The 24,232-nt window shown below is 59.0% G+C and overlaps 1 protein-coding gene across 3 annotated transcripts; it reads right to left on the reverse strand.

The window, feature by feature from the left end:
• Positions 1-269: 269 nt before the first annotated feature.
• On the reverse strand, positions 270-23,357 carry SEMA7A (semaphorin 7A (JohnMiltonHagen blood group)). 3 transcript variants are annotated; one of them, XR_014313059.1, is made up of 15 exons: positions 22,969-23,357; positions 10,139-10,290; positions 9,587-9,628; positions 9,140-9,232; positions 8,841-8,925; positions 8,612-8,722; positions 7,831-7,970; positions 7,024-7,208; positions 5,998-6,106; positions 5,715-5,913; positions 2,810-2,937; positions 2,458-2,612; positions 2,189-2,250; positions 617-1,959; positions 270-571 (listed from the first exon to the last, which is right to left on the reverse strand). XR_014313059.1 is itself a non-coding variant. In XM_082735854.1 (14 exons), the coding sequence occupies exons 1-14, from the start codon at positions 23,141-23,143 to the stop codon at positions 1,598-1,600; spliced, it is 1,998 nt and encodes a 665-aa protein (XP_082591980.1). In that variant the 5' UTR covers positions 23,144-23,216; the 3' UTR covers positions 270-1,597. The 3 variants fall into 3 exon arrangements, 1 of the variants encoding a protein (XP_082591980.1); XR_014313060.1 differs by having other exon boundaries at positions 624-1,959; positions 22,969-23,216; XM_082735854.1 differs by having other exon boundaries at positions 270-1,959; positions 22,969-23,216.
• Between the last annotated feature and the right edge of the window lie 875 nt (positions 23,358-24,232).

Genomic DNA, 24,232 nt, shown 5'->3' on the forward strand with positions numbered 1-24,232 from the left:
CATTGTCTCTCTGAAGAGCTGCCTAACTCCCTTCAGCAGCAGCTTGGCAGGCAGGACGCTGCTCGGGAGATGTGGGTTCGGATCCCGTTTGTGCCTCTCATTAGCTCATTAGCTAGGAGCACTGCTGAGCACTTCCTGGGCTCCAAGGACAGAGACAGTGTGTGTGATGCTCACACAGGCAGGACATACTGGGTCCTAAACAGAAGCTCCACCCCCCACACCCTGTCTCCCCGACCAGGATGGCTTTGCAGGCAAGAGGCAGGCACAGGTAAATAAATAGTCTGTTTATTAGTAATATGTTACATTATTAAAGTGCATTGAGAAGAGATGCAGGGGCCAAAGCTGGAAGGCCGCCAGCCCCAGGCCCTGCCCTGAGCTGGCCAGACACAGCCAGAGAAGGGCCCGGCTCTCTGCTGAAATCCATGGACAGGGCTGGGGGCAGAGCCACGCACCTAGAGAGCTTGGCCCAGGCTGTCCCCACCGGAATTCACAGTTTAGCCTAAGTTATAACATGTCCTGAGCTGAAGGTGGGAGACTAGGAGCATGGAAGCACAGCCCCTGGGGAAGGGGGCTGAGGGGCGGGGAAGGGACCCCCCCGCCCCCCAACCCCCAATGCCAAGGGCAGAGTCCTGGAACCTCCCCCTGAGGACCCGGCTCCTCCTTCTATATGAATGTGGTGAACCTAGGGCTCAGTTTCTCCTTCGTTCTCCCCTGTCTCCCTCACCCCCCGAACTGCCCCCCATACCGGGGGACTGGGACCATATTCCCCTCAGACTGGGATCCCAGGGCAGAGCCAGCTCATGCCACTCTCCGCGAACCCATGCCTGTCCCTAGACTCTTATCCCGTCCCCGGAGCCTCAGACTGGGACCCCCCACCCCAGCCCATGTCTTCCCCAGTCCCCTCCCTGTCCCACCCCACCCCCAGCATGTAGTTTTGGTATTTTCATACAGATGCAGTCAGAATTAGCTATACATGAAATAAGCCTAACATAAAAATAGAGCTTTTTCCGTCCTTCCGTCCGGAAAGCAAACATCCTTCAATAAACATGCAAGGCCGCTGCCTGGTGGGACCCAGGGCGGGTGAGGGAGCCGCAGAAGACAGCCCTGGGCCTGCGGGAACAGCGGCCACCCCCGGCCCACAGCAGGAGGAGGAAGGAGAGGGCAGCCGGGATATGGAGAGTCCAGAAGGACTCAGGCCTCAGCCCCAAGGTCCAAAGCCGGGGTCCCAGCTTCCCTCTCCAAACCCCGTTCTCTGGCCCACGGGCTCTTGGGCTGGGGACATCACTGCATTTAGTCAAGTTTGAGGAGGGGGTGTTGGAAAAGTATTCTCCAGAAGATAAAGTCTGAAGTCCTCAATGCCCCAGCTTCACAACAGCACCTTCCTTCCATGGCCCCCAGCCCCCGTGCCCCACGTGGGCCTAGCAGCCGCCTGCGGCTGGCTATCTCCAGGCCTGGTGTCCTTCATCAGGTGACGCAGTCTCCCTGGAAAGAAGTAGCGGGCCAGGAGCTCGCCGGACCCGGCCGGCTCTGGACGGGAGACTCTTCTGGGGTCCCCCGAGGCTGCAGGAACCTGCACCATGCCCAGCCCCAGGAGGTCCTAGTGGACCAGCAGGCCAAGAGCAAGTGTGGGCAGGACACCCAGCCAGAGGGAGGTGGCCAGGGCCCGGGCACGGCCCAGCAAGTGCTCGGCTGTGGCGCCGTCCTCGGGCAGCAGCTCCCAGTGCTGAGCCTCCCGGAAGTAGGAGCCCTCCTGGGCCTCGCAGCGGTAGTGGCCGTACTGGCGGGCTGTGAGGTTCTCGATGAACAGGATGCAGTTGGGGCTCTGGTGGCCTGGCTCGCAGCTCTGCTCCACGTTCTGCTCATGGCGCCACGAGTAGGTGGCATGACGGGACTCCACAGGACAGCTCAGGTAGTAACGAGAGTTCGGAGCAAGGGAAACCTTCTGCAGTGGGGCACTATCTGGAGAGGGATGGGGGAGGCAGCTGTGAGGAGGGGGCCCAGGGCTCCCAAGGCAGACTGTGTTCTCCTCTGCTGACGAGGGCTCCAGGGCCAACGCTTTGAAATGAACACCTCCTCCCGACTCCCCCCCGCCTCCCTCACCATTCCCCTCTCCACAACCAGCCCAGACCAAAGGGTGCCCCCTCTGCAGGACTGTCCTGCCCCATCTCAGACGGGCCAGATTGGGTACCTGGTTTGGGGTTGGGGCACTCTGTGTGCGGCTCATCTGGATTAATGGACTGCAACACTGGCCTGGAGTTGGAAGGGAGAGAGAGGCTAAGCAGGCAGGAGGCCACAAGTCCGGCCCTTTGCCCATCCTCGTCCCTACCCAGGATCAGCAGCAGTGTCCCCCCGCCCTGCCCCACTCACCCCTTCCTCCGCACCTCTTGCAGCCCACCAACACCACCCCTATTCCCGTGTTCACCTGCTCCCCGGGACAAGGAATTCAGGCCCACGTACCCTGGAGAGCTGTAGATGGAGACACAGCGGCCCTGGTCCCAGCCGCAATAGGGGTCTCGGGCCATGAGGCAGCCATGGCAGCCCCCACTGTAGACCTCACACAGATCCAGAGGCACCTGGCTTACCTCCCACTGGGAGCTCACGTAGAGCTTCCGCTAGAAGGAGAGCAGGACTCACGTCAGGCCGGGGCACCCAGCCCCAGCACCGACTTCAAAGTCACCAGGCCAGCCCTACCTGGGCAGGCCCTGGGGCCCCAGAGGTTCTTAAAAGGACGTGCAAATCACATGCAAAGGAGCTCTGTCCCCCATCCCCCAGGTAGCCCGGCTGGTTGTAGCGGGCAGGGGAGGCTCACCCGCTCGGTGTCCAGCGACATGGCCTGGATGGCAGCCGGGTGGTGAAAGGGCTGGATCTCCATGATGTTGAAGACAAGGCTGCGTTCCCCCTCCCTGGACTCCACCACTTTGTGGATGGTGCCCCTGTCTGGGGTGAGGGGCAGAGGGTCAGTGGGCCAATGGGCGGGCATTCCACTCCAGAGCCGGGCAGCCTCCCTCCGGGCCAGGCCAACCAGCAAAGACATGTGGAGGATGGCTGGGCAGTCGGGGCTCAGGTGAGGGTCACAGGAGTGGGCCAGGGCGGGGCGAGGAGAGTATGACTGAGGAGGGCTGTGGGAGCCTGGGGGTGACCCAGGGAGCTTCGGAGGCTGGGCCGCAGAGGCCACCCCAGGAGGCCCAAAGCTCCCCAAGGCTGCAAGGGCAGCTAGGGCATGAAGAACAAAACCTCGGTACTGTCCACGGTACGTGTGGATCCTCTGTGCCTTAGCCTCGCGCACTGCTCAGTCCTTAAGATCAAACACCCTTAAGAGGCGGGTATTATCTTCCCAATTCCGGGAGGAGGAAATGAGGCTCAGAAAGGCTGAGCAACTTAGCTCAAGGTCACACAGCCGGTGACTGGAACCCAGAGACGTCAGAACCCCACCCCTCTGCTCCTTCTATGACTCCCCTGCTTCCTGGACTCGTTAGGGTTGTTTGCTTTAAATACACTTTTCATTTTGGAATATTTTTAGCTTTACAGAAAAGTTGCAAAGATAGTACAGAGTTCCCGAATACCCTTCACCCAGTTTCCCCCAATGCTACTATCTTACATAATTGTGGTACATGGTCACAATGAAGCAATTGAGACTGGGACATTAGGATCACCTCAACGACAGACTTTATTTGGATTTTTGGGGTTTTTCCACTAATGTCCTTTGTCTGTTCCAGGATCCAATCTGGGACGCTACATTGCATTTAATCTTTGGGGATTTTATTAATTTTTATAAAATCCTTCATCGGAAAAGGATGTTAGATGCCACATGGAGATTCCCAAGGTCAGAACCAGGCTGCCTGCCTCTGAGGCTGTGCTGTCTCCATTCATACCTTTCGGGGACTAATGGGCATTCTGACCCCCAGGTCCTCCCATTCCCAACTCACCTTCTGTCCCAGTTTCGAGAATAGCCTCCCTCCTTCTCCCTCCTTCCCAATTTCCCAGGGCATCACTTGCCCCAAAAAAGCAGTCAGATGATCAGATGATCACCCGCCTAGAATGTTCCTCTATGTGTGTATGATCCCCCTCTGCAGGCTCCGAGATGTGCCCAGACACTGCTTTGTCCTGACAAGCTCCCAGCCTTGCCGCTGCCTTCACGCCCACACTGCCCTCCGCCGCCTCCGTGGCAGCCCCATGAGTGCCTCCCATAACTTCTCCCAGGTGTGAGAGCCTCCCACTCTCTGCAGAGGACTCAGAAAGTTCTATTTCTTATCTGGCCCCCATCCTTCTTGCTGTAGGCTCCAAAATGGTACCTCTCCAATGGCCCTCATGGATAAACTGGGACAACGGCCTCATCCTGGGTCTGCAGGAGAGGAGTCCACGGCCCCATGCAGCTTTCCTTGTCCTGTCTCCTGCTCTCAGTTCTGCACTGTGTGACCCTTCCTCTCCTACACCCCAGTGCCCTGCCAGCCACAGCTGAGCAGAGCAGGGACGGGGCGCATGGGTACAGCCAGGATGAAAGGAGGAGTAAAAGAAGCGGGGTCGTAGGACCCAGAAGCCAGGCCCCTTGGGGAATTCCTCTCCCCGAGGCTTCCAGAAGTCAAACAGCCACGAAGGGCACCATGGCCCTGAGAAAGCCACAAGGTGAAGCAATAGATAGAGGAAGCCACGTGGGGGGGAGGTACTGAGGGCGGGCGCCTGAGGCCCTGACTGTGTGGCCCCAGAGGTGTGAGGCCCCTGGGGAGACCCTGCCCTTTCTCATGGCATCAGCACTCGGTCTCAAGGAAGGCCGTTGCCCCTGCCCACACTGATCTCCGTGCCTGTTCCCAGGAGCCCATCTGCCCACAGACTGGGACCAAGAAGTTGCCAGAAACTCAGCCTGGGCCTGGCTCGTTCACAGCTGGTGACTTCCCAGAAAACAGGGGTATCTCCCAGGGCTTCTGGGGTCAGCAAAACCCTGAGCCCCACGGAAGTTCCCTCTGTGGTTCTCTGCAAGACTCTGCATAGGGGTAGTGGCTCCTAGGTGGCTCAGTCAGTTAAGGATCTGCCTTCAGCTCAGGTCATGATCTCAGGGTTTTGGGATCGAGCCCCACATCCAGCTCCCTGCTCAGCCAGGAGCCTGCTTCCCCCTCTCTATCTGCCATGTCTCCTGCTTGTGCTCTCTTGTGCTCTCTCTCAAATAAACAAAATATTAAGAAAAAGGGAAAAAAAGCAAGAGACTTTGTAAGTCTCTGCTGTCTGTAAGTCCTTTCTCGTGTCTCACCAAGTTCTTGGCATCCACCATCAAATGTTTCCCCGCACCTGCACAGTCCCACAGACACGGAGAGAGTCCAATTTCCTCATTCTTCCTGGCAGAGGCCCACAGGATACCAGTGACCCAGTCCTTCCTCCTGATTTTTCCACATTTCTTCCTACCATCTTTCCTAGGTCAGACATCTGGACCAAAGCTATACCCATCTTGGCTCAGACTTGTTACATTTCTGCCTCTGAACCCTCACACTTGCTCTTCTCCCATCCTGGGAGACCCTCTCCTCTTCCATCTTCCCCCACCTCCTCCAAGAAGCCCTCCCTGCCTGACTCTTCCACAGCCACACATACTAACCCCTGACAGCTGTTGGTCAATCAATTCTCCCTTCCAGGTGTAAAGATCTAACCAGATGTTAGTTATGTTATTCTTTACGCCCTTCATACCCATTCTTACAAGCAGGCCCGAAGGTCCCAGGGTGGCCCCTCACCTGTGGTTAGGTAAAGCACGTGGAAGGTCTCCCCACGGCTGGCCTGCATGCGGTGAACGACCACTTTCTGGTAGTGGTACTTGGAGTGGAACAGTGGCGCTTTCGAAGGCCCCATGGGCTCCACCCTCTGTGCCACCTCAGGGTGACTGTCAGCCACCTGGAAGGTGTCCGTGGGGATGGGCTGCCGGTCTGGGAGACACTGGGCAAAGAGGACAGGTCCAGGTTAGTGGCGCAGCTGGGAGATGGGTCTGAGGCCCAGGCCATTGTCAGGGGGTCAGCTTACCTTGCCAGGCCGAGGGTTGGGAAGGCTCGCATGGTAGCCCTTGAGTGAGGAAGTACGGAAGACCTTGTCAATGTCCCCAAGCGAGTACACACAGACGGCCGAGTAGTTCCTGGAGGACAGAGAGAACACCTCAGTGGGGGACCTGGGCCCTCCCCGCCTCCACGCACCCGGGCCAGCCCAGCCCCAGACAAGGGCATAACCAAGTCCCCCACGCTGTGAGCTCTGGGAGGACAGGGACTATCCCAGGGGTCAAGCCTGATGCCTGAGATTCTCAAACACCAGTGAAGGAAGGAGGGAGGGAGAGCAGGGGCGAAGGAAGGAGGGAAAGGAGGGAGAGAAGAGAGAAGGGAGAGGGGCAAGTTCAACCACGTTTCTTTCTGCTGTAATCGAAGACCCCAACCTGTGTTCTGTCACAGAATCACCAAGTTCAGAGGCTAACCCCCCACCCCTCACCCCGGGCCATAGAAATCCCAGTGCATGCCTTCCAGCTGGGTGGTCCTCCAGCCTCTCTGGGCCCAGCTGCAGCCTGCTGCCACCGGAGAAGGCCAGACTCCTGTCCCCTGCCCAGCCAGGACAGGTCTACCAGCACCAGAGCAACAGAGCTTCGGCCTGGGCTTCCCAGCTCAGCCAGCACACACCCAACCCACACTTGCGCCTGCCTTGTTTTCAATCAACCAGAGCGATTAAGAGGTGTGAATGATTGGGTGCAGGCCATGCCTGAGAAGGCGTGATAGCGCCCAGCTGCCTCTTCCCAGTGCCCCAGCCCCCACTCTGAGCACACGGCCGGGGGACACACAGGCACAGGTGCGACCATAAGCACGCCCACAGCACGTGCACGCACACCTGCATGCACAGACTCACAAATATGCCAGCATGCACCTCTCCCTGAGCACGGGGTCTCCCCTACCCGCCGCCCAGTAACAGCCCTGTGCACTCTTGCCCCGTGAGCCTTCTCCTCAGCAGGGCCCAAGCCTTCCAAGCCCCACTGGCCGCTTCACCGGCTCGGCTCCGGCGAGGGTCACTCACCAAGGGTTGGAGAAAACGCCGTAAACTCGAGTGTCCCTCCACTGGCCATTGGGGTCAGGGAGCAGAAAGACGTCCTGCAGCCTGTTGAAGTTCTTGTTCGTGGACGCATCACTGCACACCAGCATGGCCTTCAGGAAGGTGTTCCACTTGGAGACCGACAGGGAGCTCTCACCACCCTGGTCCCCCTGAAAGGGTAAAGAGGAGGAAGAGCCCCTCAGCCCCAGCCCCGGCTGCCAGGAATGCCGGCATCCAGGCTTCAGAGCAGGCACGGAAGCCCTAAGAGGGGCTGCGACTCCATCCCCTGCCAGGTGCCCAGGCCTAGATGGCCTGTCCTCTCCAGCCGGGTGCTGGCACCAGGCGCCAGCCACAGGCCTTGCTGATCCAGGGCACAGGGCTGGCGGTGCAGACCTGCAGGCTCCAAGTGCCAGGTCCCCATGGAGAAGAGCAGCTCGGACATGTGTTTGTTGCACACACACACACACACGCGCGCATGCGCGCGCACTCACACATGTGCCCCAGACACATCCCAGCACCTTCAGTCACAGGAAACAAACACATAAATGCACTTCCACAATCACAAACATGCTCACTCTCCACGTGAAGTCACACATGTGTGCTCCGTCAGGTGTGCACACAAGCCCCACCACCTCCCCTTCCCTCCCACCTCCCACACTCCTTCGTGCACCTTCCCTCCCACGCTCCTTCGTGCAAACATGTATGACCTCTGACCTGGGTGTGTTTTCACACAGTCGCTCGCTTCTCCATAAGCACAGACACACACTCTTGCCCACTCTGCCACCCACTCACCCTGCACAGCTGGGCCACGCGGGACACATTGAGAGGGGCCTCGGGGTTCTTGTCAGGATTGTCCTCCCGGAAGAAGTAGTAGATCTTGTCATCATAGGCTTGGTCTTGGTGCACAATGGTAGCCTTGATGAACTGCGGGTCTGCCAGGGACACAGGCGAATGGGTGTGAGGCTGGGGGTCTACTCGGAGGACCCACCCCTGTGTGCAGGTGAGCACACAGCTCCCCTGCATCTCTACAGACAAGCCCAGGGCAAATCAGACCTAGGAAAAAAACTCAGAACAGCAGGTCCAATAGCCCAAGGGACCTAAGACTACACCCCCAGCCCACACCTGTTTTGCCCTCTCCTACAAAGATGTCATCGGCCCGAGAGCAATGACTTCATGCCTGGGGACTGGGGCGAGGTCCCTGGGGGCCCCTATGTCACTTCTGCCTAATTGGCAGAGTCCTAATGAGGAGGGAGAAGGTGTTGTGCCCCAGCATGAGCTCAGCAGAGGGATACACTCTGGCTCCTGGGGATCCCACGCTGGCTCTGTGGCTTCCTCCGTTTTGCTTCCAGAGTGTACTGGGCCCACCCCGCCTCCACACCACTGTCTCTGTTGTTCCCCTGCTCCCTTCCAGGTCAAACTCCTCAGCTCTGGCTACTCAGGCCCCTGGTTTCTTAAGTGGGCTGTGGCCTCAGCGGCCCTCATGGAGCCCTCCAGGGGCACAGGAGAACCCCATCTGCTGCCCTGGGTGTTCACACCCCTCCAGCCCCTCCAGCCCAGCCGGAGCCTGATTTACTTTGCATGACGGTGTCACTGGTGTACAGCTCGATCTCGCCCTGGATGCGGCGGAACCGGGGGATCTTCCCGTTGTATTCCTGCTTCCGGATTGTGGAGTACACCTCGTCCCCTGGTCATGGTGGGAGGGCCATGGGTAAGGGCAGACAGTACCCAGAAGTCCCTCCTCCGAGCCTGGGATGCTGGACATGGAGCTGTCCACCCTCCCCAGCCCAAGGCAGCAGCCCTACCGTCAAACAGAACTAGTGAGTTCTCATCTGGGCTGAAGGGGGCATAGCCTCTCTTCTCGCCAAGTGACTCCACGGTGCCATTCACCTGGGGGAGGCCAAGGAGGGTTAGACAGCCACGTGACCCCATAGCCACTGCCACTCACGGCGCCAGCTTCCTAGCCAGGGACCCCCTCCTCCCAGGGATTCTACACAAAGTGGGGCCAGCCTCAGAGTCCCCCCAGCTCCTTCCTGACACAGAGGGCAGAAGCCCACCCAGACAGGAGTGAGCTGACCAGGTCTGCGGGGAGGGGCCCTCTTACCAGTCTCCAGCAGCTGGGGCGCCGGGCGTTGGTGCCACAGATGAGAAGCCCCTCGCCCTGCCTCTCCAAGAGTGTGATGTAGTTCTCGCAGTCCTGCCCGGGAGAAGGAGAGGGAGCCAGGTTGGCTGGAGGTCCTGGCAGGCCTAGCACTAGGACCCTTGGTCTTGGGGAAGGAGTCATCAGAAGTCTGACTACAGGAGGCAACCTCCAAAAGGAGAGCCCAGAAGGGGGTGCTGCTAACTCCAAGAACAGAGTAAGGGCAGAGAGGCCTCAGAAAAGGACCACGTCTGACCCTCAGAACTGGGAATCCTAAGCCAAGGTTACCTCTCTCCTCCCAGACTGTGGCTCCCAGGGCAGGGCCAGGCCTCCTTCCTCAGACTCTCAGGGACTCCCGTCCCTTTTCCAAGGGAGTCAGCCTCCCCTCTGTATTGCCTCTCCCCCACTCACCCGCTTGTCCAGGCAGGACCCCTTCGTGGAGCCAATGTTCACCTAGGGGAGAGGGGAAAGTGTCAGTCCACTGTCAAGGCCAGAAGCCTGTAAGTACTTTCCATGCATGTCTCAGGAAGAGTTCATTCTCTAGATGAGGGCCCTGAGAAGCTGAGTGATTTACCCAAGATCACACAGGCTGTCTGGCCTGATTCTCAAAGCCAAAGCCCAGAATCAGCCCAGAAATCTCAGAAAACAGGAGCGCTGGGGTTGTGCAACCCAGCTTCCTGTCCAGATCTCCCCCAGCAGCCCTACCCACTTGTCCTGGCGGGCTAGTTCTAGGCCTTTCTCCTCGCCACCCCAACACCCGGGCCAATCTGGAGCCTCTCAAAGGGACTGTATATGGGATATCACAGGGGCTGGATCAGTTTAGGAAGAGAGCTAACGTCCACAGATTCCCTGAGATCCCAGAGGGGAGATAAGGAGAGAAATAGGGGGAGGGAAGAGAGAGGAAGGGGCTCAGCTCTGTTTCTGGGGCCAGCAGAGGGATCCGACAGAGGAGTCCAGGCTCACCGTGCGCACGGAGGCATTCTTGCCCTCGGGGAAATCGAAGAGGTAGACCTTGCCACGTCCGCCCACCCACACGGCAGAGCTGCCCGGCTCATGGAAAAGCACTATGTGAGGCTCCGACAGGCCGAAGTCAACCCAGTCCTGTCCTGCGCGGCCTGGGGAGGAGGCAAAATCGGCAGAAACATTGAGGCTGCGCCCAGGGCAGTAAGAACCTTCCCCCTTCTCCCCTGCCACCCCCAGGCACATCAGCACCTACCAACAGCTAGTGTTTGGGTCTAGACTAGGGGGCCACCAGGACTCAGAGCCATGAAGTGAAGGGTCCCCTGCTGGGATCCAGCAACCAGCTGTCCTTGCCCCAGAGCCATTACCCCTATCCTACAATATGTGTAATCTCAGAATAAGGGCAGGATTTAAGGGTTTCTGGGGAAAACAGACCACTGTCCCCCAACATACACACACATACACACACACACACATGCACACAGAGTCTGCTACTCCTAAGAAGCTGGGCTCAGGCTTTGGGACTCAACCAGGGCTCCCTGACTTTGGTCTGTGTGGCTCACCGCTGCCAGAACAGAGCCAGCAGCCACCTCTGTCCCTTGCGGGTAGCAAGGCCTCAGAGCAGTCCACCTAGGGTCAAGGTTCCCAGAGATCACATTGGTCACAACCCCAACCCCTCCTTTGGGAAGCCCTCTCCAACCCCCCACCCCTGGCCCACCCCACCCTTTAGGGAGCAGGCCAGCTTAGATCAGACCTAGAAAGGAATCTGAGTAGCCACTCCTCCCCATTTCTATACATGGGCAAATGGAAGTCCAGAAGGAGGCAGGCCAAGGTCACAGGGTCAGTGGCAGGCACTGAATGACAGCCACGCCTCAGCCCCTCAGCTGCCCTCGGTGGCCTGGCCTGCTCAGGGCTGGCTTCACAGGGATGCCGGCTGGCCAGGGGCAGGGTGGGGGGCAAGATCGGCCCTCCCTCCCCAGCAGTTCTGGGACAGGGAGCCCTTCACAGAGCCCAGCCTGGGCCTTTAAGCAGAAGGGCTGACCAGGGCAATTTTGCCCAAAAAAGAAACTGTAGCCACTACCTCCAGGGAGATGTTTCATCTCCGGTGACATTGCTGAGGTCGGCCCAGTTGCAGGACTAAATTACAGAGATGGGATGGCCTGTGGCTGGTCTTCCGCCCCGACCACTCTGGGGCTCACCCCAGAGTTCAGCCGACTTGCTATTTATTCAGCTGCAGCGAATTCTGGGGCAGCCAGCTTCCCAGGGACAGGGAAGCAGGACACAGCCCAGCCCACATGGAAGAGGGCTGCCGTTTCCTCCCTCGCATCTGCCTAGGGCCCTCTCTGTGAGCCATCCCAACTGAGGTTGCATTCAGCTGGGGTGCGGGGCACACCTTGTAACCCGAAACCCATGATCCCTTCCCTTAGGCTAGCACCCTGTACAGTCAGGTCAGTCCTGGAAGTGGATCTTCTCTGTCTTCACCTCCGTGGCAGCCTGGGCCACAGCACAGAGGAAAAACTCAGGGCCCCCGGGGGACACACTAGCCCAAGGTCACGCTAGGAGGGAAGGCAGACTGGCTCACGATACTGGTGCTTAGAGATGCCAGCACTGTGGGCCAGCTGAGAAACCGCTGAGCTTGCAGCCCTTGGGTTCCCTGGCTCCCCTGGAGTGCTCCACGGACAGCCTGAGCACCTCGGCAAGTCAGGCCTCATCAACCCCCCCAGGGTCCCCCTCTGCAGTCCTGGCCACACAGGCCAGTGCTGAGAGACCAGCTCTGCACTGGGTTGGTGGCCGAGGGTAGGGCATTGCACAGCTAGCAGGTCCCAGCTCCCGGGCTCCCCCGCCTTTCCAGTGGGGGTAAAATTAGAGTGCTAGGGTCAGCTGCCCGGCTCCCCGTTCACGGGCAGCCAGCCAGGGATCCAGACAGTCTGCGGCTGCTCCCCCTTCTACTCTCCTGGCCAGCTGTGGCCAGGAAAGGCTGCAAGTCTGTGTCTGGAGATGGGCTGGGGCCTGAGAGCTCAGAACCCTACCCCTCACGGAGGGGCCCGCGAGGCCCACCACAGCTCTGGTAGACGGGAAAGAGGCACCAGAGGGGTCCCTGGGGACAGTTCTTGTCTGGGGGCCAGGGAACAGTCCTACCCCGGGGAGTCAAGCCTGATAGGAGAGGAGATCTGGCTCTACACTGAAAACCAGACAGAGTGAGACTGTCACCGGAAAGCAAGCCTCCCCAAATCTCACACACAGAACTGTCCCAGCGCAGAACTCAGGGCTGCTCATGAAGTATCTTTGAGAACACAAAGGGAAGGAGGGGGAGGGCTGCCACAGCTGGGGTACAGCATGGGGGGCTTCCGTGCCAGTCCCAGGACAGTCCTGCACAGATTTGGAGCCTGAGTCCCACACCCTGCACTTCCCGGCTGCAGCAGCCCAGGGTGGGGGAAGTGGGGACTGTTCACCCCATTCTGCAGAAGAACAAGCAAGGTCCAGGCCACATGGCCTCCCTTGACCCCTAGGCTCCTGCCCCTCCCCAGTCTGCACCCGGTATGGGTAGGACGGCACCAGCTCAGCCCGAGGACGAGGACGAGGCCTTGGCCCATTCTCTACCCCAGCCCCAGCCTGGCTCCCAAGCTGCCCAAGGCCCTCAAAGGGCCTGATTGTGCCGGGAAAGTGTCTGAGCGGCAGCAGCTCGATGAATACATGAAAGGAAGCTTTGTTCACGTTGCCGGAGCGGGGGCTGGGGGGCTCAAGGGCAGGAGGGCTGCCTGGAAGTGAAGGCAGCACCAAGCCTTCACAGCCAGGCCCCGTGGCCCCATGGCACCATGACAGAGAGCTAGGTCGGGGAGGGGGCGGCCTTCAAGGCTCTGAGCAAGGCCAGAGTTCGCCCCTATAAAGGCCCAGCCGGGTGACGAAGTGTCACCTCCTTAAATACGTCTTTTTGCTTCCCAGTGAATCCAAAGGGCTGGGGGAGGCGATCAAAGCTAGATGGGTCAGGAAGAGGCAGGAAAAGAATTCCAGACAAGGCCAAGGGCTGAACCAAGGTGAGGAGGCTGAATGGGGGGTGCCTAGACCCAAGGGCCCTGAGCGTGATGCCCAAGGATACTGCCCATCAGTCAGCAGTGTTGCCCTCCCCCCTCTAGGCAGGGCTAGGATCCGGAGAGCCTCCTCTCCTCCAGCATCCCCCCGGCTCTCCCTGCCTGACCAGCCCCCTCTGTTTCCCATCCTCGATGTCTAAAAGGAGCACCGTCTGGCACCGTGTCTCCCCCTTCACTCCCCGGCCTGACGCATTAGTGGCTGACTAAGTGGTAGCTAAAAGCTCCCAGAATAACCAGGGGTTCGGGCAGGGGAGGGGGCTAGGGGCCCAGGGCATGGCCCCAAAGGTGGGTCAAGGCATAAGACCCCCACCCCCCACCCCCATGTGATACTGAGCCAATTCTCCCTCCTTCCGTACTAAGAGAAAACACACTCAGGCTGTCCTGTTCCCAGCTGGCCTCCATGGTCCCCACCCTCCCCTCCTCAGGGAGGCAGGAGCTGCAGGGTGAGCCCCAGCCAGAGAGGAGGGTCAAGAAGATGGCTGGATATGGGAGGTCAGATGCCATGGATAAGAATCAGACCTGACTGCTCTCACGGACACCACCCTTGATCCATTGTCCCAGTGGCCTAGTGGCTAGAGCAAGTGTGGGCCGCCAGAGAGTGGGTTTTCCTAAAGCAGGCTGGCCTGGAGGGCTATCATCCCTCCTCTCCTTCACTCTGGATGCTGTCACCATCTGGTCCCCACTGTCCCCGCATCCTCATTGCTTATGAAAGAACAGGGCAGCCCAAGGGGGGGATGGGGACTGGAAAGGAGGGGATCGTGTTGACCATGAAGGCAGAAACAAGGACAGGCCCCGCAGTCTGGCCTGGGCAGGGACAGCCTTCCAACCTGACCCAATGAACCGATGGGCCTTGAATGATGACCTCAAGGAGCCCTTTGAAAGTAGGCATTGAGGCAGGCTCTAGGAATGGCAGGAATGTGGGCACCCAGCAGGAAATGCCTGAGTCAGGCCACCCCGGGGAGGCCCAGGCACAGGGCAGGAGCCAGGCCGACCTCAGACTGGGGACCCAGCCTCATCCTCCCCCATCCCCATACCCCACCCTGCATTGCATTGCTGGGCACCCCTCATACCACACCATACCCCCTCTCCTACCACACACACCTGGCTGAGAAAGAGGAGGGAGGGCCCATGTGTGACCCAGGAATTAGGGCGCAGCCTCTCTACCCTTTGCAACCCATACCCCACAGGTCAAGGTGGAAGGGAGAGGATCTGAACAGTCACTGAGCTGAGGGGACACAGAGGCCAGACGGACTGTGCTGCTGACCCAAGGAAGCAGGGAGGGGCCAGGCCCCAGCATAGGACTTCTGCTACCCATCACCAGCTCTAGCCCTCCGGGACCATATCTCGAAAGCCTCTTGCTTTACAAAACACTGTATGTGATTTCTCTCTACTTCCCTGGGTCCTCTCCTGCTCCCCATCCTTCCCTCCCTTGCCCGCTAGGTGACAACTTGCTGGGCTGAAGGGACATATCCTCCCACTGACCAAGGTCAGCTCTGGATGGGAGGGGAGCATGCCTCACAGGGGGGCTCCAAGAAAGCCTGTGCTCCTTGTGGCAGCCAGGTGGCTGGTTGGTTGTGACCAGGGCCTTCCAGGTTCAGTTTCCTTCTCTGTGGATCGAAGGGGCTGGTACCCGCTAAGGCCCAAGTTTTATGACCCAACCATGGTTCTTAGGACAAATCACATACATGATGAGTCCTGGAAGAGTCACAGACAATTTTCTGAATGGAAGTGGGGGCAGCAGAAGAAGCCAACATCCCCCTCAGCCTCCACCAACTGGCCTGCAAATTCCCCAACCACCCTGCCAAAAGGCAGGACAAGTGTCTGTATCCCATTTTATAAACAGGAAAACTCTGGCCCCTCCAAGTCAGCAAGGCTGTGTGCTCCCTTCATTCTGCCACTGTGCCCAAAGGACCAGCAGCCTGGCTGGTGGAGAGACCAGCAGGCGGGGTAGGGGGGATGTGGGGGGAATGACGGTGAAGGCTCTGGGGAAAGGAGCAGTGTGGATGGCAGAGGCACTGGGGTAAGCCAGACTCAGGGGACTCTGTGGGGGAAGGCCCCCCTCCCGAGGCCCATGTGGAACTGGGAGGAGGTTCCAAGGCCAAGGGAAGGCAGGAAACCCAGGATGGACAACATGTCCTGCCCACCTTCTGCCTGTTCTTCAGGCTGGGCAGGTTCTAAAAGCCCCAGAATGAGGTCAAGGTCAATGGGTAGCTCCTTCAAAGGAGAGGATGGGCGGAGGGGCAGGGCTTGCCTTTGGGCCCAGAGCCAAGGCAGAGGTGGGGGAGAGGGCAGAGGATGCCTATACCACCCCAGGGGAGGAAGAGAAGGCCCCCCAGCTTGGCCTTCACCTGCGCTGGCGGGGCAGGTGGGATAGGCAAGGGCACTGCGCCAGCACAGCCGGTGAGGGAGAGCGGGCAGGCCCCAGGCTGCCAGGTCTGCATCTCCCCAGAAATCAGAGATGACGAAGGAGGAGGTCGATAGCGATGGTAACGGTGATGTCCCAACCGCCTTACCCTTCCAACTGCACTTACTATCCACCAGGCTCTAGTCTGAGTGCTTTTTAGATTCACTAACCCACTTCATCGTCCCTGAAGTCTTCTAAGGTGGGTTGTCTTAGGACCTGTATTCTACAGTGAAGGCAGCAAGACACAGAGGACTCGAGGAACTTGTCCAGGATCACTCAGCTATACAGTGGTGGAGTGGCGCTTGACGCTGAGGCAGATTGATTCTGGAATCTGTGCCTTATAGCACTGCGCTCTGTAGAAGGGCCCTTGGAAGCGTCCAAGCCAGTGTGTCCCACACAAAAGAAGAATGGGGACCAGAGAGGGTGGAGCCTGGGCAGAGGCCTCCTGGCACAGGAAGGCCTGACCTCTATCCACAATGCCCTAAAGAGGGTTTGTGTAAGTGAGCGTGGGTGTGCAGGCCTGAGGCATGAGGAGTGGGGGGTGTGTGTGTGGAAGAGATCTGGGGGTGCAGCACAGCACTGAGTACTGACCAGCATGACTAATGAGGAAGACAAATCTCTTGAGATCTCTGTCCAAAATAAAAAACACTGTGGCCTGGGGCAGACCACAGAGAAGGGCAGGATACACTCATGAACCCTTCCTCACTATCTGCCCAGCCAGGTTCTTACCCAACCAGCATCTGCCAAGGTGAGACCTCCACCTCTGACTCCTCAGCTCAAGAAACCACCATGGCTCCCAAATGCCCATCCCGGCAGGGCCCTCCCCCTCGACCTGGCAGTCAAGGACCATCTCTGCTTCTCTCTGCCAGAGCTCCTTCCCTCCTCCGCAACTTGGCTTGTGCTCTCCTTTCCCTTGATTGCCCTTTCCCCTTCTGTCTGTGCACACGGTCTTACCTGTCCTTGAACACCTGGCCTCTACCCCCCACCCCCAGGCTTTAGGAAGTGCTCCCAGCCGCTCCAGCTCTCACTGCTCCGTCCTCCCTCTGACCTTGGGCTACACACCATCTGGCACACACCATCTTCTCTCAGATCACACTGTCTGGTGGGATTTTGCCCGAACTGTGGTAAGGTAAAGGCCAAGCCTCCTCTCACCCCATGGGCCCTGCCAACCCAAGGCTAACAATGGGCAAGTAAGGACAGCTCAGATAGTAGGGAGGGGTGGACGGGGGCAGGAGGACCAACCGCCATATGCCACGGGCGCAGACCTCTTGGAACAGGTTCCTGGGCCACTGACACGGCACCGAGTTTATCGCCACGACCTTCTTCCTTGCTAGGGTGGGCTGAAGCCCTGGGTCCAGAAGATAACAGCATGAGTGGTTCTCCATGCCCCACTCTGCCTCCACCCCACGCACTTCACTCTCGCCTGGCTCTTCTCCTTCCAAGGACATGTCCCCCACTTGTGAAACCCCACACTGACCTGTCACAGTCTTTGGCTATAGCTACCGGTTCCTGATCTCCCAAGTGACCTCTCTAACCAGGGAGCAGGTCCGCCTCTCCAGGCACCTGTGTGCAACCCAAGGGCAAACCCAAGCCTCCTCCTGCTCTCTGCCCTACAGTTGCTGAACACAGACGGTCCCAGGCATGGTGGCCGGTGCTGGCTGCCCTCTATGATGAGAGCTGCCCCTGAGGGCGTTAGCACAGAGCCCGATCCCCTGACTGCAAGCCAGGGGAGCAGGACGCAGGGCAGGATCAGCTTAATCCCAGGCTGCCGTGACGGTTAAAACCAGATTAGCCCCAAGTCCTGACACAGGTCAACCTGCCCTCGAGACCTGAGGTCCAGCTGCCCTGAGAAAAAGACCAGAAGAGGTACATAGAGCCAGCCCAGCCTAAGGTCCTAAAGGGAGGATGATCATGGCTGGTGGGGCTCCTGGGAGCAGAGAGCACTGGGGCAGGAAGAATCTGGGCTCAGCTGAGGAAGGAAAGGCCAAGGAGGCCAAGGAGGCCAAAGAGGAAAGGGCTCAGGGAGCCCCAAGCCTGGGGAAGGAGCATGGAGGCCAAGAGCAGGCTTGGGCAGATGATACAGCCCTGGTCCCAGCTCTGCCTGTGTCATTGGATGACCTTGGGCCAGTCCCTGTCATCCCTGGCCTCAGTTTCCCCATCTGTGGAATATGTGGTTTGGTCCAGCTGATCTCTGTCATTTGTCTTCTGACGTCCTAAGCTGTGCCCCACTGGGCTGTGGGCTGGAGTTATCCAAGGTTTGCTGGAGGAAGTGAGACAGAAATGGTAGAAAGGAGAAGGGTGAAGAGAGTGACAACCAGCAGGGCAGGAAAACGTGGGTGCTGAGGAGAGGTGAAGACAGATGGACAGAAGATAAGGTGGGTGCTGGGCATGGTCACCATGCCATACTAGGGAAAACGGTAACTGTCACTGTGTGTTCAGCACAGTGACATAGAGAGGTGCAAGGGGACAGATCTCCCAGTCTCCCGTGACCTGGGCTAGCCAGGGGAGGAAGCGCCTGTTCTCTTACAGGGGGGCCAATAAGGGACAACAATCCTCCAGGCTCTAGGAGGACCCCTTCCTCCCCCACCCTGGGAGGGAGGAGGCTTCTGGGGACAGACAGGCCTGGCCATAAAAGGAAACTAAGAGAAGGGGAAGCTTTCTGGCCCCAAAGCTACCCACCAGAGTAGAGGAAGTATGGTCAGTCTCTTGTGACATAGCCAGATGCCGTGCGGTGGCTGAAATGAGGGACACGGGGCTGGGGGTGGAGGACAGGACGTCAGATGGGACCTCAGCTGTCAAACTCCAGGACTACCCACTCCCACCACTGTCCCCATCCCCGCAGGCTGCTGGATCCCTTCCCCTGGTCCGAGCCTTGGCTTACCACCCATATGTTAGGGGCCCTGGCCTGGCCCTTTGCAAAGAAGTTTGCCCAATTCTCCCTGTTTCTCCTGAAGTATGCAATGAGAGAGGGGTGTAGAGCTTACACAAGCATGCCAAACTCCTGCCCTCACCTGCAACCCACCCCCGCCTTGGCCCCTGGCCCAAGGAATGATCTACATACACACACACACACACCCCAGTCGCAAGCAGGTGAAGGCTCCTGGAAGGGGGAAGCTAGTCACAGAAAGGACATCTGCCCCTCCCCCACCAACACAGCCTAGATGCTGCCAGCAGAAACTCTTCCCCACCATGGAGAGTCTCTGCTGAGATACAGGCTGCCTTATCTGGGGCACCCCGCAGTCAGGAGTTAGGCAGAAAGCTCCTGTCTCCCCAAACCCAGCCCTGGCTTCCCATCAGGGAGCTATGACACACAAGAGGCCTCCCCTGCCAGCCATGGTCCTTCCTCCCACTGGCTGTGTAAAGTCAAGTGGCCCAACTCAGATGTCCCCTCCTGCAAGAAACCTTCCTGAAGCCTCCAAGCCCTAGCTAACTCAGTGTCTCCTTCCTGGCTCAGAGCACCCACTCAGCTCTTCTCCTCTCCCTGGTCCTAGTTGCAAGTTTTGGGGTCTGAAATCCTGTCACACCAGGTACTTCCTCCTGTCCTTCCCCTCCCCAGCTGGCTTCTACACCTCCTGCCATCCCAACTTACCACCTCTTCCAGGAAGCCCTCCTTGATTAGGTAGACTGGGTTCAGTACCTCCTAAACCCCCATAGCTGCCCTCTGTTACAGGTCCTGCCGCATTTTATTGTAACTGAAGGTTGATCTGCCTGTCTCTCCATCTACACTGAGAAGTCTACAAACTTGTCTACTTTCTCATCCCTGGGACCCCAAGCCCTGCCCTGGGACCAGTACAAGGTGGGCCCCAGCAAATGTCAAATGTCAAACATGCTAAATCACCTCTGAGACTACAAATTAATGAACCACTTCTTCCAGCTGATCTTAGTCTTCAGCTCATGAGACAAAAAGAGAACACAACACTCAAGGATTTCCGCTGACTTCCCAGGTTTCAATTTCTCCTCAATGCTAAGGTTTGAACTGGCCACTGCAGCCTCTGCCCGTCCCAGAGAGGCAGGAATCCCAGGGAATGCATGCTCTGGTAAGTATGAGCTCACCCCCTTCACCGGCTTTGGACGAATGAGGAAACAGCCTTGGAAAAAGCAAGTACCTGTCCAGAGTCACACAGAAAAAGAGCTAAGACCTGAGCCAGGCGCCAGACCTCTGCTCTCTTTTCCCCACACCATGGATGTCTTAGGCCTATGCCGGCATCCATCCCACTCCAGCCTGCTCTCAGAATCTTCACAATCCAGGACAGAGGGGTCACACAGCTTGGCCGGACACTCCCAGTGACGTCACCAGCTCAGGAAACCCCCTCTCTCCTCCTGGGAATTACCCCCCCTTCCCTGGTTCTGCAGGGGGAGTTCACCTTGAAGGTGATGAATACATCTAAGTCCCCCAAGAGGGCAAGGATTTCCACTGGAAATGCTGATGCTTGGGGAGCCTCAGCTGTGACCTCATCCCCCGGAGGAGGTGACAACAACCCCCCCCTGGGGGGAGTCACCCCATAATGGCTCCCCCAGCAGCCGCCAAGTCAACAATAACATCCTGTTGTTTAATTGGACAAGAGAGAGAGCAGAACCTGCTGGGCAGATGGAGATCAGAGACTGGGCTGTTTCTCCTTGTGGACACGCTGGCTCAACTCTGATCCTGGAGGTCAGGACTTTCCTGGGCTTCTCCATCTCCTCCAAGCAGGGATGGAATGAGAGAGGGGTACCCAGCTTACATGAGCATGTCAACCCTCTGCCCTCACCTGAAACCCACTCCCCTCCAGTCCCTGCTGGCAGGGAGGTCAGGCCCACACTTTGCATCCATGACTGGTCCATGTGTCCCTGACGCCCTCAGAGAACAATCTTCAGAGCCCTTCCTGATCTGGTGGGCTCTGAGGGTCAAAGATAGGTGCAGAGTTCAAGGGCATCCGGCAGGTCAGTGCTGACACATCCGTCTCTCTCCGGGCCAGGCTTCATCAGGCTGGAAAGCCATCAACTTCCCCAACAAGCGCAGGCTGGGAATCTCCCAGAACTCTGATCAAATCTTTCCCTGAGGCTTAGGAGTCTAAGCAACATAAAACAAATGACAGAGAAGAGCCCCCTGTACCTACTCCCATCCCGAAACCTCTCCTGGCTGAAAACTAAAACCTCAGTCTATGCCTCATGGAAAAGCGGCTCCAGAAACCCCATTATCTTTGGTCTAGTGGTTGCTGGAGGCCCACCTCACAGCACCCCATACCCTGGAAGACAGGGACCTAGGTCTACAGCAGGGCTGGAGGGTCCTCTTCTCAGCCTACTCCCCAATTTGCCCTGCCCAAGCCCATTCCTGTCCGACTGCCATGTGTCACCCCACAGGAGACAGGAGGCAGCTGTCAGCCAGGCATACCATCACCAGCTGGTGGTCCTGGGGGAGAGGCTGGTGGCAGGGTCTGTCTGGCCAGTGGGGTGCCTGGCACGGGTGAGGATGAGCGAAGACTGCCTTTGGACAAGATAGGTGAGGGGGTGGCAACTCCCAGCAGGGATCAATAGCGCATTACCAAGCGGAGGGCACGGCCAGTGCGGGCCAGCGTGGCACAGTCGTGAACTGTGTGCAGTGGAAAGAAGAGGTGGAGCTGGGTTGGGAGCTTTGAAAGTGGGTAAGAGGGCTGAAAGCATCTTTAAATAGCCCCAGGGTGGGGACTAAGTGCCCTGGCTGTGGAGGTTCACATTAAGTGCTCAGAAGAGGCTGTGCATTAAGTATGGGGGGAGGGGTCTTGGGAAGACTTGGGGGTAGGGGCAAGCAGAACCAAATACAAGCAGTTTGGTGCAGGGGGAGATTCCAGAACACTCAGATATGGCCATGTGTCCTCTTCAGAGTGCCCAAACGCTGTGCTGTCCAGGACAGCCAAAGGGACTGAGGCAAGGCAAAGATAGCGGGAATGCAGAGAAAGCCTGGGCTGGAGCTGGTATGAGTGAGGGTGCAGGTGTCCACCATGAATAGATGGCCAGAGGGCTGCCTGCTCTACTCCCACCAGAAAGACCTCTGGCTGGGTAGCATAGCTGGCCCCCAAAGTCCCTCCTTTATGGCCAAAAAATTTGCTTAGATCCTTCTCCCCTCCCTAACTCAGAACTAGCTCTGGTCCTGTGCCAGTTCAGAGCCCCCAGTCCGCACTGTGAGCTCACACACTGCAGAGTGACCTTGGGCAAGTCACATTCATTCCCTCCACTGCAGCTGCAGATCGGGCCACTCGGTTTGTGTGTGGGATTTTTTTCCGCTCTCTGCTAAGAATACCTGCCCCAGATAATGCTCAGGCTCTGGCAATTCCTGCAAACCGCCTCAGGCATCAAAGGCTGCTGGCAGGGCCAGACCAGACCAGTCCCCCAACCCCCACCGGGAATCCACCACCACCAAAGGGGGCCGCAGTGCCCGCCAAATTTGGGAGACAGGGCCCTGATGGTCTAGGAGCAGGGAAGCATTTGTGTGCAATGCAGGGGAGGGGAGCTCGGTCCCTCAAGGCAGAAAGCCTCAAACCCCACCTAGCCCGCTTTCTGACCCATTGTACAGGGGTCTAAAGTGAGGCGACCCTGGGGGAGACTCTTCACATATCCATCGCCGCCTAAAATCTGCATTTCCGCCCGAGATCCGCCGCCTGGGGGTCCCAACGATCGTGCCCCACCCAACGGGCACTGCCCCCCACACTGGCGCCGATTCCTGGTGACAACTGCCACGTGCGGACAAGGGGGGAGCGGCCGGTCCCGGCATTGCAGAGGCAGCGCCCGGGTGCCCCAAGCCTCCGCACCGCACCATGGCCCGGCTCACCATAAGGTGCCCACCCCTTTACCCGGCCCGCGCTCCGGGCCGGGGCGGGGGCGGGGGCAGGCAGCGGGGTCTTTGTTCCCGCAGCCCGAGCGCAGCGGCGGCGGCAAGGGGTCCGCGCCCCCCTTGCCGGCCCAGCCTGCGCCCGGCGCGACAGCCGAGCCCGCCGCTCAAGAAGAGGAGACGTGGGTGGGGGTCCCGGCCAAAGAAAGGGTCCTGTACAGAGGTCCTGGCGCTGAAGGACCGAGAACGCCCCTCGGCTGAGAGAGGGGCCCTCTCCCTCCCCTGCGCTCCGGCGCTGCGGTTCCCGGCTGGGGGCGGACTTGGAGCGACTTAGCCGGGGCTCCGGCCCCCGCCGCTCGCTCACCGCAGCGTTCCAGCCCGCTCCGGCGTGCCAGCGCGCACACTCACACACACTCACCCAGACCCACACGCTCCCTGCGGGGACAGCCCGGGACCCGCAGACGCGCGCACGCACTCCCTCCCGGGCCCGCACACTCCGCACACGCCCGGCGCGGCGTCCGATCCCGCGCCCCACCGGCCGCGCGGCGCCACCTACCTTTCCAGACAGCGGAGATGCGGGGTCCGCTCTTCGGGTGGCCTTGGGTGGCAGCGGCCGTCCAGAGCAGCAGCAGCAGCAGCAGCCGCAGCGGGAGCCAGGACCGAGCCAGCGGACCGGGGACGCGGGTGCTCTGGGCGCCGAGGGAGGCGCATCCGGGCGGAGGCGGTGTCATCCCGCAGCCCGGGAGCGACAGCGGCGAGCAGCCTAGTCTGAGCCAGCGCCCCACCAAAAGCAGAGCTAAGGCAAGGAGGCGGAGTCAAATGCCTGACCCCACCCTCCCCCCTCCCCGCCCCCCCCCTCCGCCGCCGTTCTCGCCTCCCTGCTGGCCAAAAGGGGCGCAGTGCCCACAGGCAGGGCACCTTCGTCACCCCCTCCTCGGCAACTCCAAGGGGAGAACCCAGGCTGCCAGGGACTAGACAGACTTGTGGTTTCCTGTGATCGGTGGCAGGCTCTGTCCCCTCTGAGCCTCCTCAGATCCACTTCCCCCTACTCCATAAAAAGGTTGGCCTGGAAGTCGGGAAGGACCTCTCCCAGGACACAAACAAAGTAACCTCACTAATGGCCAGCTAAGTGGTGTGGACCCTGAAAGCTGTAGTTCTCAAGAAGACAGGCTGGCTTGAGCAGACATAGTTCCCTCTGAGCCTGTAGGGAGGAGCAAGATGCTTTCCCCTAGGGGCAAGGTGGCAGAGGGTAGATGATCTATGGGGAGCACTCAGCACCCCATCATTGCTCTGCTGTGAGAACATGGAATTTTCATCTTGGCCTGACTCCCTCCCCTCTCCCTTCTCCTCCTTTCCCCAACCAGCAGCCTTCTGGGCTGCCTCCCCCCAGCCAGCTGGTGTATGCTCAGAAAATCCAAACTCATTTCCATGTGAGTGGAGGGGGATATAATTAAGAAGGTCCCTTTCCCAAGTAGAAGGAGAAGGGAGCATCCTGCGTTCCCAAGACTCAGTGTCCTGGAGGCAGGGTCAGACCAGCTGGAGGGAGTCTCTGGCCACAAAGTGTACCGGGCTCGGCCATGCAGGCAACCCACGGCCATAGCTGCGGCACCGGGCAGGATCCAGACCTAGTCCCTCTGCAGTTCCGTGAACAGTCCACGCAGCTGTGCCATTAGCTCATCGCCTTGGAGCCACATGCCTGCCCTTTGTAAAGGAGTCTCTTCTCCCTCAGGCCAGAGAGGTCCCAGCCTCTTCCACCTCTGCTTGTGCCTGAGGGAACCACTGATTGGAATTTCACTTCTCAGAGTGCTTACTGGATACCC

The sequence above is a fragment of the Mustela nivalis genome (assembly GCF_964662115.1).
Source record: "Mustela nivalis genome assembly, chromosome: 6".
Classification (NCBI taxonomy): Eukaryota; Metazoa; Chordata; class Mammalia; order Carnivora; family Mustelidae; genus Mustela; species Mustela nivalis.

Coding starts and splice junctions, on each gene's coding strand:
- SEMA7A (XM_082735854.1), bottom strand. CDS start 23,143: ATGACACCGCCTCCGCCCGGATGCGCCTCCCTCGGCGCCCAGAGCACC. Junction 5,914..5,997: donor CCAACCCTCGGCCTGGCAAG/GTAAGCTGACCC, acceptor CTCTTTGCCCAG/TGTCTCCCAGACCGGCAGCC. Junction 1,960..2,188: donor GTGCCCCAACCCCAAACCAG/GTACCCAATCTG, acceptor ATCCCTCTCCAG/ATAGTGCCCCACTGCAGAAG.